This window comes from Hyperolius riggenbachi, chromosome 5 (genome assembly GCF_040937935.1).
Source record: "Hyperolius riggenbachi isolate aHypRig1 chromosome 5, aHypRig1.pri, whole genome shotgun sequence".
Lineage (NCBI taxonomy): Eukaryota > Metazoa > Chordata > Amphibia > Anura > Hyperoliidae > Hyperolius > Hyperolius riggenbachi.
Window position 1 is genome coordinate 390,738,479 of NC_090650.1, and position 15,463 is coordinate 390,753,941.

The 15,463-nt window shown below is 45.6% G+C and overlaps 1 protein-coding gene across 1 annotated transcript in view; it reads right to left on the bottom strand.

Annotated features, from left to right (window-relative positions):
- Window positions 1–416: 416 nt before the first annotated feature.
- ZNF706 (zinc finger protein 706) overlaps window positions 417–15,463 on the bottom strand; it is a 38,401-nt gene continuing 23,354 nt past the window's right edge. The window contains exons 3-4 of the mRNA XM_068234902.1: window positions 11,619–11,722; window positions 417–653 (exon numbers count right to left, since the gene is read on the bottom strand). Coding sequence (XP_068091003.1) covers window positions 11,627–11,722 — 96 coding nt within the window. The 3' untranslated portion in view covers window positions 417–653; window positions 11,619–11,626. The remainder of the gene's footprint in view (window positions 654–11,618; window positions 11,723–15,463) is intronic.

A 15,463-nucleotide genomic window follows, 5' to 3' on the forward strand; every position in this document is an offset into this window, starting at 1 on the left:
GTAGTAGATTTCATGTATTGTTACAGTAAAAGCTGTTACTGAACAGCTACTGTAACAAAAACGCCTGCAAAACCGCTCTGAACTGGCGTTTTTCAGGAGCGGTTTGCGTTTTTCCTATACTTAACATTGAGGCAGAAACACATCCACAATCCAAAAAAATGCCTCACCCCGGGAGGATTCGTTTCTGCAAAACGCCTCCCGCTCTGGTATGCACCACCCCACTGAGATACATTGACCAAGCGGATCCGCAGCCGCAAGCGGATCTGAAAACGCTGAAAAAGCAGCTCGGTGTGCACCAGCCCGAAATGCTTATTTTCCAGGAGGATATCACATCATCTCTCCTCCATCCACCACAGCCTGCAGATCCCATTACACCATTCAACCCATCCACACATTTCACAATGAAAAGACCAGAGTAAAATCAAAGTACTACTTTTATTGAACAAATTATACACATTATGGACATCAAATCAATATAATTACAACTGTAAAAATTTGAGGGTTGCCGGCTTGAGATTTACAAATTAGTAAATAACTGTACATTTAGAGGTCTCTGTATGAATTCTTTTGAGGAAACAGCATAAAAACGTGGTTTCTAGAGTCCCCTTTTCCAATAAACCACCCAAGAACAGTCAGTACAATGAAGGAAATCCCTAAACATAAAAAAAAAAAAAAATTGAAACGAACAATTGTTAGATGAAACACGAAATGACAGATTAAAAACAGTAAAAGCAGAAAGATGCAATCAAGCATTCAGCTTTTAAAGTAAACCTGAGACGGGGAACACGTTCTATTTTGCTTACCAGGGGCTTCCTTCCAGCCCTCCCACCCCTCTTGTAGCTTTAGTGGCAAGTTAATTGGCTTCCCCCTAAATTGGCCTTAAGGTGGCCATACACTGGTCGATTTGCCATCAGATTCGACCAACAGATAGATCCCTCTCTGATCGAATCTGATCAGAGAGGGATCGTATGGCTGCCTTACTGCGAACAGCTTGTGAACCGATTTCAGCCTGAAACCATTCACAATCTGTGGTGGTGGTGCTGCCGCCGCCGCCCGCCCCCCGGGATTACCTGCTCCGCCAGCGCGACTCCCCAGGTCTCTGCTGTCTTCTTTTCCGCTCTGGTCTCCGGCATGCTTCACTTCTTCCTGCCCGGCAGGAAGTTTAAACAGTAGAGTGCCCTCTACTGTTTAAACTTCCTACGGGGCAGGAAGAAGTAAAGCATGACGGAGACCAGACCAGAGCGAAGACTCGCGCCGGACAAAACAGGTAATGTATACCCGCTGTATTGCGTCGGTCGTCAGGCATTCGAGCAGTGTGCGCGGCGATTTCACAGCCGATCCGATCACTGATAGAATCGAATGTATATCGGCGGGAAAATCGTTAGGTGTATGGGCCCCTTTAGACTACAATAGACATATGTATTTGGTAGTAATTAAGATTGCGGGCCCCTCTGAGAGCCAGTTAGTGACAAGACGATATACCCTGTAAAGCGCCGTGGAAGACAGCACTATATAAATACTTTTAACATGTTAAAGTGGATCTGAGATAAACTTTTACTCATTGCATAATGGTTTTCCTTTCATATACAGGATCTTCTAAAAAAAATTAGCATATTGTGATAAAGTTCATTATTTTCTGTAATGTACTGATAAACATTAGACTTTCATATATTTTACATTCAAATACACACAACTGAAGTAGTTCAAGCCTTTTATGGTTTTAATATTGATGATTTTGGCATACAGCTCATGAAAACCCAAAATTCCTATCTCAAAAAATTAGCATATTTCATCCGACCAATAAAAGAAAAGTGTTTTTAAAACAAAAAAGTCAACCTTTAAATTATTATGTTCAGTTATGCACTCAATACTTGGTTGGGAATCCTTTTGCCGAAATGACTGCTTCAATGCGGCGTGGCATGAAGGCAATCAACCTGTGGCACTGCTCAGGTGCTATGGAGGCCCAGGATGCTTCGATAGCGGCCTTAAGCTCATCCAGAGTGTTGGGTCTTGCGTCTCAACTTTCTCTTCACAATATCCCACAGATTCTCTATGGGGTTCAGGTCAGGAGAGTTGGCAGGCCAATTGAGCACAGTAATACCATGGTCAGAAAACCATTTGCCAGTGGTTTTGGCACTGTGAGCAGGTGCCAGGTCGTGCTGAAAAATGAAATCTTCATCTCCATAAAGCTTTTCAGCAGATGGAAGCATGACGTGCTCCAAAATCTCCTGATAGTTAGCTGCATTGACCCTGCCCTTGATAAAAACACAGAGGACCAACACCAGCAGTTGATATGGCACCCCAGACCATCACTGACTGTGGGTACTTGACACTGGACTTCAGGCATTTTGGCATTTCCCTCTCCCCAGTCTTCCTCCAGACTCTGGCACCTTGATTTCCAAATGACATGTAAAAGTTGCTTTCATCCGAAAAAAGTACTTTGGACCACTGAGCAACTGTCCAGTGCCGCTTCTCTGTAGCCCAGGTCAGGCGCTTCTGCCGCTGTTTCTGGTTTAAAAGTGGGTTCATGCTTCCATCTGCTGAAAAGCTTTATGGAGATGAAGATTTAATTTTTCAGCACGACCTGGCACCTGCTCACAGTGCCAAAACCACTGGTAAATGGTTTACTGACCATGGTATTACTGTGCTCAAATGGCCTGCCAACTGTCCTGACCTGAACCCCATAGAGAATCTGTGGGATATTGTGAAGAGAAAGTTGAGAGATGCAAGACCCAACACTCTGGATGAGCTTAAGGCCGCTATCGAAGCATCCTGGGCCTCCATAACACCTGAGCAGTGCCACAGGCTGATTGCCTCCATGCCACGCTGCATTGAAGCAGTCATTTCTGCAAAAGGATTCCCAACCAAGTATTGAGTGCATTACTGAACATAATTATTTGAAGGTTGACTTTTTTTGTTTTAAAAACACTTCTTTTATTGGTCGGATGAAATATGCTAATTTTTTTAGATAGGAATTTGGGGTTTTCATGAGCTGTATGCCAAAATCATCAATATTAAAACAATAAAAGGCTTGAACTACTTCAGTTGTGTGTATTTGAATCTAAAATATATGAAAGTCTAATGTTTATCAGTACATTACAGAAAATAATGAACTTTATCACAATATGCTAATTTTTTGAGAAGATCCTGTAGTTTATAGGGCATTCCTCAAGCCATACTTTTTTTAGTTTTAATTCTCTAACTTCCTATAAACTAAAACCTCACCCACAGCTTCTCCAGTGCCTTAGCACTTTGAGACCCATGCAGCAAGGGGCTTATGGGAGCTCAGTCTGGGCAGGAGGAGGGGGAGGTGTTACTAGCCAGCGATTTCAGAGGCAGAGAGGAGAGTGAAGTTTTCACAGACTGAGGGGTGGAGATGCAGATCAGCTTGCCTGTGTGTGACAAGCAGAACATGGCTGCCCTCATTGTATCACAGGAAAAAATAATCATATACTGTTGAAGCTGTGTGCAGCTAAATTTGCTGTGTAAACTATCTAAACTTTAGATAAGATATCTAGACAAGTTACTTGTCAGTGTTAGTTTTTCATCCTGGATCCGCTTTAAAGGATACCAGAAGTGAGATGTGACATGATAGATAGGCATGTACAGTGCCTAGCACACATAACTATGCTATGTTCCTTTTTTTCTTTCTCTGTCTGAAAGAGTTAAATATCAGGTATGTAAGTGGCTGACTCACTTACCCTCAATGATAAGAAATTCCAACTATAAAACACTTTCCTAGCAGAAAATGGCTTATGAGAGCAAGAAAGAGGTAAAAAGGGAAATTCTTATCAGTGAGGGTCACACTGTAGTCACTTCCTGTCTGAGTCAGCCACTTACAAACATGATATTTAACTCTTTCAGGCAAAGCGATAAAAAAAAAGGAACACAGCATACCGGTAGTTGTTTGTGTGCTAGGCACTGTACATACACATGTCTATCTCATGTCACATATCACTTCGGGTATCCTTTAGGCAGGGAAGTACTGCAGTGCTAGCCACAACGCTAGTCTCTCCCAGCAGTGGAAGGAGGTGGGCTGGGTCAGATCTGCATTGTGGGGGAATAACACACTTCTCTGCCAGCAATTTTCTACTTATAGGAAACACGAGTTGAAGGACAACTGAAGTGAGAGGTATATGGAGGCTGCCATATACATTTCCTTTTAAACAATACCAGTTGCCTGGCAGCCCCGCTAGTCTATTTAGCTGCAGCAGTGCCAGAACACCACCAGAAACAAGCATGCAACTAATCATGTCAGATCTGACAATGTCAGAAACACCTGATCTGCTGCGTGCTTGTTCAGGGTCTATAGATAAATGTATTAGAGGCAGAGGATCAACGGGACAGCCAGGCAATGGGTAGTGCTTAAAAGAAAGAAATATGGCCACCTCCACACACCTTTTAACTTCAGTTGTCCTTTAAACGAAAGTAGCAAAGTTTTACTTACCTGAGACTTCTTCCAGCCCCTAGAAGTCCATCTATTCTAACCGTGCAGTTTCATTGTCCTCCAGGCTGCCGTCCTCTGTAAGCTCAAACTGCACCGCTGGAGCAGATAAACTTCTGGGGGCAGGAAGAAGTTTCACTACTTTCATTTTACTCATGTATCCTTTAAAGCAAATTTGTTATCACACGCATACAAAAAAATTTGAAGCTGACATAGAGCTTCAATACTCAGCCTGGGGTCTCACTCCATAAACAGTGACACAAGCACACTTTAAATTCCTCTGTTTTATAATTCTAGTTTTTTCATAACGCTAAATGCCTATTTTGTAACCCCCTGTGCAGTAAACTAACGGAAGCCAGTGTCACTTTTTTGTTACCTGTGATGAAAATCCAATAAAACCTTATTGAAACTGAATTTCTGTCAACATCTGTTATAGTAACTAGGATATAAGCAGCAATGTGGAGTCAGAGTTGGAGATTTTGGGTATCTGGAGTGGGAGTTGGTGGTTTGATAAACTGAGGAGTCTGATGATTTTTGTACCAAATCCACAGCCATGGGAAGTATTTGACTAAAGCTGGCCACTAACGGTCCAATTTCTAGCGAAAAATCGTTAGAGCGATCAGAAATTCTGATCGGATTGGTTGTAAATAATCTCCATTGATGGCCACAATCGATTATGAACGAGTGAAAAAAAAATGTCGCCCGAATGAATTTTCGAACGAAAATTTGGATTTTCTTGGTGGTCGTGATAGATAGGAAGCAATGATTGGTTAGTTGATGGTGCAGTGAACGATTTTTCATCTGATCAGAATTTCTGATCGCTCGAATGAATTTTCGCTAGAAATTGGACCGTTAGTGGCCAGCTTAAGGAGTCGGAGCCATTTAAGGTACCTGGAGTCGGAGGTTTCATAACCTGAGTAGAGATGTCGCGAACGGTTCCCGAACCGTTCGCCGGCGAACATCTCAGCATCTGAGCCCTGTACTACTTTCGGGTTGCTATGACCCAGAGTAGTGCGCCTGCACTGGCTCGGCGGTGCGCGTCCTAGATCGCGCTCCTGTTGCCGGGCACTTTCTGCGCATGTGCGTGACGTCACGGTCATGCGCAGAGAGTGCCCGGCAACAGGAGTGCGATCTAGGACGCGCACCGCCAGGCCAGCGCAGGCGTACTACTCCAGGTCATAGCGACCCGGAAGTAGTACAGGGCACAGAGATTCATCCGACGAATGGTTCGGGCCATCCCTAAACCCGAGGAGTCTAAGTTGGATGATTTTTGTACGGACTCCACAGCACTGGATATGAGACCTGTATGTACCCAGTTTACTTGCTACAAAGCAAACTAACCCGCTCACATGCTTGGGAACAGGGATGATCACAGATATGCAAATTTTTATGCAAATATTTGTAGCTTGAAAATGGACCGATCAATTTAGACCTGGGTTTAAATTGATTGGTCCGATTTCAAACTGCATACAAATTTACATAATTTTTGAACAAATTGCATCTCATTGATCATCCCTACTTCGGAATGGTCACATGGGAGGGTTATTTCATCTGAGAGGCAATGCCACGACTATACTGATGCACTCAGTGAATGTATACTGAACATTTTTTTGCTGCATTTTACAAGAAGTCACTAACTGACCCTCAGAGCAGCTCACAAGTAAATATTCCCATGGCAGTGTTAGGGCCAATTTTGGCAGGAGCCCAGTTAACCTAGTGTGTGAATGGCAACCAGGGTGTCTGGAGGAAACGTGTTCCAAAGCAGGGAGAGAATCTAAACTCCAGCTAGAGTGCCCTGGGACTGAACCTGGGAACCCAGCAGTGCAAGCAAAGCAAAGCAAAGGCTTTTTTCATATGGGATGTGATGATCATGTGATTTGTTTGATCAGCTGATTAATTTACAAAGCTCTGATTTGCTGTGTGCACATCCTGTTTTAGCACATGGTCATAACTAGCAAATAAGGGACTTGCATATCTGGAACCAATCTGATCACATGCTTCTCCATGAGTTCTCCTAGACATGGCCATCACTAATGGGATGCTGAAGGAGGCGAATTTACTGCCTGGCAGCTGCTCCCTTGCATGTGAGAGGAGTCCTTCCAAAAGAGGATTGGGACTGTCAGGCAGTGTGTGGAGGCTTATTGTCAGCAGAGAGATGTGCTGAGAGGTGAACACTGTACTATACAGGCAGAATATGGAGCACAATGAACCACTGAATTTACACTTTCTCTGTACCGGATAAGTTACTTACACCCTTTACATCTTGTTGGCCAAAAGGACTTTCCTTCATACTTTGAGCCACACTGGTCTTGTGGTGCTGAATTCACCACCCTCCATCACCCATCAGATGAATATTCTACTTGTTTCAGCAAAACTACAATGAACTGACATTTCCTGGACCCACCAGAAGATTTTTTTTTTTCAAAATGCATTAGGGACTCCGAGCAGTGCAGAAACTATAGAAAGATGCATACCATTTTGAAGCTCTCTTTCTCCTCTTTCCAACGAAACATAAACCGCCGCCCTACACCTTTTAGTTTTCGCTATTTTCGTGATCGAAATCGCAGCCGCTGCAATATCGATTGCAAAAGTATCGAAAACGAAAAGGCCTAGCGTGGCGGTTTATGAGTCATTGGAAAGAGGAGAAAAAGCTTCAAAATGGTATGCATCTTTCCATAGTTGCTTGTATTACACAGGACGACTTTTCCCCAAAGTCGGCAGCTGAATGGAGCTGCAGACTTTGGGGAAAAAAAGTCGTCCATACCATTTTGAAGCTCTCTTGCTCCTCTTTCCAACGACACATAAACCGCCGCCCTACACCTTTTAGTTTGTCATTTTCGCGATATAAATACCGTTTGCCACGATTTCGATCGTGAAAATATCGAAAACTAAAAGGCCTAGGGCGGTGGTTTATATATTGTTGGAAAGAGGAGAAAGAGAGCTTCAAAATGGTATGCATCTTTCCATAGTTTCTGCACTGCTCGGTGTCCCTTTAAGAAGTTTTAACCTTATGGGTGATATGTGGCTTTAAGCAACCTGTTAAAGTTGACCACCTTCAGTTTTCCTGTAATCTATGCAGTGCTAGATTAGGATGATATACTAATAAAGCTAACTACTGATAACACATGCTGTAGCTTGTGTGACCATTACATTCTGTTGTCTTGAGAATTTATTTAAACTTTTTTTTTTGAAAAAATGCTCAGATGAGCAGAACGCAGCAGCCGCAGCAATGCTTTCTCTATGGGAAAGTTCACATTGCTACGTTCCGCTCCACTCATCGGAGCGGACGTTCCCAACATGTCGGGACCTTACGTTCCCGCTCACAGAGTGGAACGCAAGTGTACGGGCGGATGCGCCTTAATGTGAATCCACCCTTACTCCTTAACCTCCTGGGTGTTACGCACGCCGGAGGGATTGCAGCCGACGGTCCCCCTGGATGATTTTAAGTCATCGCATAGCTGTAATAGCTTCAGCTAGCACTAGGCTAGCTAGCAGTGGTGGTCGGCATCCTCAGATTACTTTTGATCCCCCCGACTGCCGCTAAATACATTACCCAGACTGGATCCAGCAATCGGCGCAGCCTCCCCGGACAGCTCTGCTCTTCTCTATGGGGAGGATCGAACATGACGTCATGCGCAGACCCGATCCTCCCCATAGAGAGGACCGGAGATCGCGCACGCTGGATCCAGGGGGGGTGCAGGGTGGTGGTCAAAAGTAATCTGAGGATGCCTAGTGCTAGCTGAAGCTATTACAACTATGCGATGACTTAAAATCATACTGTGGGACTCCTGGGGACAGCCGGCGGTATGCCCAATAGTGTCGGGCATACCGCTGAGGAGGTTAATATCTAACACTAATGATAATATTTCAGTGTACTAATCTATGAGCACTGAATATTATACTGTTGTGCTGCAATATATATGTGTAGATCCTGCATACCACCAGTTAAGGCACAAAACTCATACCCAGGGGGTCAATTACTGTAATATTGCTGCTAAAATAGAATGATCCTATTTAAACATAGGATCAAATGGAGGATTGTGAAGAATATAAATTGTATTATTTTATATTGATTCATTAGGGACCAGTCTTTTTCTTTTAATTATATTACCTGTTATAAGAACAAATGTTTTACCTTCAGAGACCATAGGAATTTCTTGTCCTTCACAGAACAAGTGTGCATTGTGAAAAGTCCTCCAAGGCCTGGTGCACACCAAAAACCGCTAGCAGATCTGCAAAATGCTAGCAGATTTTGAAAAGCTTTTTCTTCTTTTTCTGTAGCGTTTCAGCTAGCATTTTGCGGTTTTGTGAAGCGTTTTTGGTGTAGTAGATTTCATGTATTGTTACAGTAAAGCTGTTACTGAACAGCTACTGTAACAAAAAACTCCTGGCAAACCGCTCTGAAGTGCCGTTTTTCAGAGCGGTTTGCGTTTTTCCTATACTTAACATTGAGGCAGAAACGCATCCGCAATCCAAAATCTGCAGCAGCCCGGGAGTATGCGTTTCTGCAAAACGCCTCCCGCTCTGGTGTGCACCAGCCCATTGAAATACATTACCCTAGCGGATCCGCACCCGCAAGCAGATCGCAAACCGCAGCAGAACCGCTCTGGTGTGCACTAGGCCCAAGTGTTGTGGATCAAGTCTGTTAAAGGTTTGCTAATTGTTAAAGGAGATACGTATTGATCTTGTGACCACTTATGTAAGCTAGACTGCATTGTTTTATATTGGTCTTTGCTATTGTGCATGTAAACAGAATGACAAACTAGAGTCAGGTAGCCAAACATACTAAAATGTACATCAGTGTGATAGGGCCCGTTTCCACTTGTGCCGCATGCGTCAGCGAGACGCGCGGCGGCACTTCCGGGTGTGCGGGATCGCAGGCGAATTCCCAGAAGCCGTGCCATGCAGGGCAATGGGATTTGCAGCCTCCCGCACAAAAACTGGGCAGTTTCGTCCGAAATCGCTAGCGCAAGCGATTCGGCCGGCGGCACCATAGTTTCCTATGGCAGAGTTTCCCCGTGCGATTTGTGTGCGGGGAAACTCTGCGGAAACAGGCCCTTAACCTCTTGAAGACTGCAGTGTCAAACCCCCCAAACGACCAGGCCTTTTTTTGCTTAAATGGCCACTGCAGCTTTAAGGCCAAACTACAGGGCCGCACAACACAGCACCCAAGTGATCTCCCCCCCCTTTTCTCCCCACCAACAGAGCTCTCTGTTGGTGGGGTCTGATCGCCCCCCACATGTTTATTTTTTTAATATAAATATTATTGTTAGTGATTTTTTTATTGAAAAAATCACTGTTTGTTTACATAAATTCCCTCCCTACCTCCCCGCAGCCGGCCAATTATGGCGATCGGCTGTCATAGGCTTCTGCCTATGAGAGCCGATCGCTCTCTTGTCCCCCAGGGGGACAGCCGTGTCACACGGCTGTCCCCAGTGCAGCGCTGCTGCTGATCGCAGCGCTGTACACAGAAATAGACGGCGATCTCGCCGTCTAACAGTCTCCCGAGCGGCTACTGCCGCTCGGAGACTGAAGGCGAGGCGGAGCTCCGCCCCCCAAGCAGGAGATGCGCGCGCATCATGCACGCGATCTCCTGCATTAGCTGGCCCCAGGACTTTACGCCAATTGGCGTTAGGCGGCCCTGGGGCTGCCGCCGCGGCCACGCCCACCGGCGTGACGCGGTCGGCAAAAGGTTAAAGTAGAAAGCATTGTGATTGTGTATGTAAATATAATGACAAACTAGGGTCAGCTAGTCAAACATGTATCCCATCCTGTACAAGCAAATGATGCGCCTGTGGCCAAACACACTGAAATGTACAAGAAGCCGATTAGTCTGTAAACTCACTGAAATTCACTGACTGCCTATTTACACTTGTTTCAAATACACAAATCAGATGCATTTCCACCAAGTTGAGTGTTGTGTGGTTCTGCATCTCCCAGCTGGAGAGAGAATATTCACTACAGGGGGGGGGGGGGGGGGGGGGTTCTGGGAACGATATAATGAATTGTATGTGTAGTATGGATAATTAAGAAACAGTAGCAAAGAAAATGTCATTTTTATTTTTAGTTATATAGCTGTTTTTCTTTAACATTGCATCATTCTCTAATAGTTGCAGTTTACAAACTACACTCAGTACTTTAAACTACGAAATAGAGCACAGCTGATGACCTTAGAACTTCCCTGCAGTAAAATCCCATCTGAAGTTGTTTTTCACAGTTTCTTTGATGAATAAGTGCTTCAGAAAATAGCACTGCTCTGACAAAATTAGCCAGGGACCTCAGAGAAGCTCTTTTGCATAGATAAGTGACATTTGTTAACTCTTCCTGTACTGTTAACAATATGAGACTCATCTGTGTATTATACATACAATTTATTATATCATAAGTTTATTTTCACTTCAGACTTCATTTAAAGTACATCTGGACTGGGAGAGATGCAGAGGCTGCCATATGTATAATAAATATGGCAGCCTATAGATCACTCATGCTTCAGTTCTTTAAGCCTGTATGTATAGTTGCACATCTGCAGCAAGTAGAATACACTAGGTTTCAGATTTTAATGAAGTTCAGATCCACAGGTAACACTTATAATTTACGCCAGCTAGCATAGCTGCTTTGAGAACATGCCTTGTCCACTTTGGGGTTAAATTGAGCTTTAACACTATAAATGAATGTGTGAAGATTGGATCACGGTGGCGTAGCGGTTAGCGCTCTCACCTCGCAGCGCTGGGTCCCCGGTTGTAATCCCAGCCAGGTGTCGGCGTGGGTTTCCTCCGGGCACTCGTTTCCTCCCACATCCCAAGAACATACAGATAAGTTAATTGGCTTCCCCCAAAATAGGCCCTAGACTATTGAACTGAAACATGTGCTGCACAATACATACAGACAAAGGACTATGGTAGGGATTAGATTGTGAGCCCCTCTGAGGGACAGTTAGTGACAAGACAATATACTCTGTACATCGCTGCGTAATATGTCAGCGCTATATAAATACTTAAATAAATACATTGGTTTAAGTATTTTAGTATTGTTTTGATAAAGGAGTCCCACTTGCTGTGTGCCAATTACAAGTCACCAAAATGTAAATAAAACCAGTGAGTTATAAAGAATGATGGCAAGCACCACCTGCTGGTGAGAAGTCCACGTTGATATTGTTCCGCCACTACTAACTTACCTTTTATTCTATGCCTCGACTCCAACCAGCTCTGGAGGCAGCGGCACCTTGGGATGTTTGCTCTCAAAGTGCTGTTTGAACGTTTTGGGGTCTGGCATTTGTGTCTATAATAAAAAGAGGAAAAACAAAAAAAAAACAAAAACACAACAACACAAATCACTTTAGGGAAAACCATGACAATATCAAAGCAATGTGAACTGCTGCATGTATGATAAGTCAGGCAATAGTATGACGATAGGTAAGGCTGGGTTCACACTTGTATGCACAGTAAACACGCACTTTTGCTTTTATTTTATTTTTACACTGGACACCAAACGCATTTGTCTGCGGAAAAAGGTTTGTGGTCTTCCACAGAAGACTAATGTAAAAGTGTAAATAGAGTAAATTCGCACAGTGACTGACAGTATGCAACACGCTGTTAAGTTTTGTTTTTTCTTTTGTGCCTACAATGCGAACAGAAAACGCATCATTGGGAATGCAACTGTTCGCATTTAGCAATGCTAAAAAACACATGCAAACTTGTCAAGTGGGAACCTTGCTTAACCTCTTGACGACCAGCTAACGCCGATCGGCGTAAACTGGTCGCCTGCGGGTTACCATGGAAACGGCCGCTCGATCGAGTGGCCTTTCCATGTCAGTTCACGGAGGGTGTCTCCGTGAACAGCCGGAGAGCCACCGATTGCGGCTCGCCGGCTAAATGTAAACACGCAGGGAAGAAATCCCCGCTGTTTACATCATACGGCGCTGCTGCGCAGCAGCGCCGTAAGGCAGATCGGCGATCCCCGGCCTCTGATTGGCCGGGGATCGCCGGCATCTGATAGGCGGAAGCCTATCCTTCAATGCGCAGGACGGAACTCCGTCCTGCGCATTACGGAGAGAGGGAGGTAAGGAGGCAGAGGGCGGAAATGGCTGCGGAGGGGGGCTTTGAGAAGCCCCCCCCCGCAAAACGCAGATGGCCGGCGGCGATCAGACCCCCCGGGCAGGACATCCCCCTAGTGGGGAAAAAGGGGGGGGGGGGGGGGGGGGGAAGTCTGATCGCCCTGGCATAATACTGATCTGTGCTGCGGGCTGGAGAGCCCACGCAGCACAGATCAGCCAATACAGCCCTGGTCGGCAAGTGGTTAAAACAGACCTGAACTCAGAACGTGGTCTCTGCTCTAAAAGTAAAGCAACAGCAGAATGACTTTTAAAAAAAAAAAATTTTTGTTACAGGAGATACAGATCATGCAATAAGTCTGCAGTGTGTCTACTTCCCGCTTTTATGGAGGCAGAAATAGGGTTAACATCCTGTGTTTACAAATTGGATTGGCTGCTCTGCTAAGGCAGCCAGCTGAGAGATCAAATTACAGTGGTGATTAGTCATAGATGGGGGGGGGGTCAACAGGCTAAACTCTCTAAATACATACAGGGTGCATTTCTCTATGTTTTCCTTCTGTCCTGTGCAAGAGCTCAAGTCCATTCTAAAGCCTTGATAGACATCCTATTGTTGACATGTTGACAGTTCCAAGAACATTTACGAAGGCTGCAAACATGGCGATTTCTTCTGCTTTACCGTAAAACATGGAATTGTGCCAATCCTTTTTCCTGACAATGTACATTATAAATGAACAGTTCTGGAAAAAATTAAATAAATTGAACTGCAGATACAGCCTCATCAGCCCACTACGCCTCTTATAGCTGTTCTGTCACTATTTACACGAGATTAGAGTAACGTTCAGGTTTGTCTTGGGTGGAGACATAATTTGGGCCATTATGTAATGTCTTTCATTTATTTTTCTTGCAGTAATTGTGTCACAGCTGACAAACCGCAAGTTGTTTAACCCTTCTGGGCAAGAAGCATCCTTTCTAAATACAGTATTTAAAGGGATACTGTAGGGAGGTTGGGGGAAAAGGCGTTGTACTCACCCGGGGCTTCTAATGGTCCCCCGCATACCTCCTGTGCCCGCGCAGCCACTCACCGATGTCCCGGCCCCGCCTCCGGTTCACTTCTGGAATTTCCGACTTTAAAGTCTGAAACCCACTGTGCCTGCGTGGCCGTGCCCTTGCTACCACTGATGTCACCAGGAGTGTATTGCTCAGGCCCAGTATAGTTTGTGCCTACGCAGTACGCTCCTGGTGACATCAGCGGGAGCGAGGACACGGCAACGCAGGCACGGTGGTTTTCAGACTTTAAAGTCCGAAATTCCAGAAGTAAACCAGAGGCGGGGCCGGAGCATCAGTGAGTGGCTGCGCAGGCACAGGATGTCTTCGGGGGACCATTAGAAGCCCCGGACAAGTTCAACTCATTTTCCCCCCGACCCCTTACAGTATTCTTTTAAGTAGATCCTGCTGTGCAGTGTGAATGAAGCACAGTGTTTAAAGGGAACCTAAACTGAGGAGGGTATGGATTTGTCCTTTTAAAATACCAGTTGCCTCACTCGCCTGCTGATCCTGTGCCTCTAATGCTTTCAGACACAGCCCCTCAACAAGCATGCAGATCAGGTGCTCTGACTGAAGTCACTGTATTAGCTGCATGCTTGTTTCAGGTGTGCGATTCAGCAAACTACTGCAGCCAAAGAGATCAGCAGGACTGCCAAGCAACTGGTATTGTTTAGAAGGAAATATCCATATCCCTCTCAGTTAAAGGGAACCAGAGAGGAACGGGGGGTTGAAAAAAGAAAATGATTTTATACATACCTGGGGCTTCTTCCAGCTCCATAAGCCTGAATCGCTCCCACGCCGCCGTCCTCAGCTTCCTGGATCCGCCGGTACCGGGCCCGTCACTTCCGGCGGACGCGGCCAATTGTCCGCATCACAGGGGCTCCCTCCATACATGTACGCATGCGGCAGCGCAGTAAGCAGCCACATGCGTATCTGTATGGAGAGAGAGCACCCTGTAATGCGGAGAATTGGCCGCGTCCGCCGGCCGACTTGCCGACTCGCGGCAATGACGGGACCCGGTGGCTGCGGATCCAGGCAGCGGAGGACGGCGGCGTGGGAGCGATCCGTGCGTATGGGGCTGGAGGAAGCCCCAGGTATGTATATTGAATCCTCTCTGGTTCCCTTTAAGGTCCCCTTTAAAACAGGAGCTGCCAGCTATACTATCTCTGGGGGGTGGGGAAGGGGTTACCACACAAGTTAATACTTGCTCTACTTACGGTACATATGTAATGCACTGTCCACGTAAACAAAAAATCCAGCATTTCCCATTTTAATTGCTGCCATTTTGAAGCCAAGCCTGATGTCATTTCCTCCCTCACTCTACCTGATTGTGTATGTATTGCCCGCCCTCCAGAGCTGTGGAGTCGGAGTTAGGGTTGCTCTCCACAAATTAATCACGAGTAACCACGGTGGTTACTAGTGAATCAAATGAGCTCTAATTGCTGCAGCTGAGCGACTAGATGCGGCAGGGTTAATTATCCAGAACGCCGATCAGCATTACAGAGGTGCAAGCCTCCGAATGGACGCGTTGCAAGTCTCGCTATGGAGCACTTCCCCATTAGGACACGAGGCTTGCAACGCGTCCATTCGGACGCTTGCACCTCATTGAAACGCTGGGCGGAGAGCGGCGTTCTGGGTAATTAACCCCGCCTCATCTAGGGCAATTAGAGCTGATTTGAATCACGAGTCACCACCGTGGTAACTTGTGATTATTCCGTGGAAAGCAACCCTGGTCGGAGTCGAGTAGTCGGAGCAATTTCGGGTACCTGGAGTTGGAGGTTTCATAAACTGAGGCGTCAAAGTCGGGATCGGATGATTTTTGTACCAAATCCACAGCCCTGTAAAGAATAAGGAGTCGGAGTCGAGAAATCAGAGCCGTTTTTGGGAACCTGGAGTCGAAGGTTTCATAAACTGAGTTGGAGTCG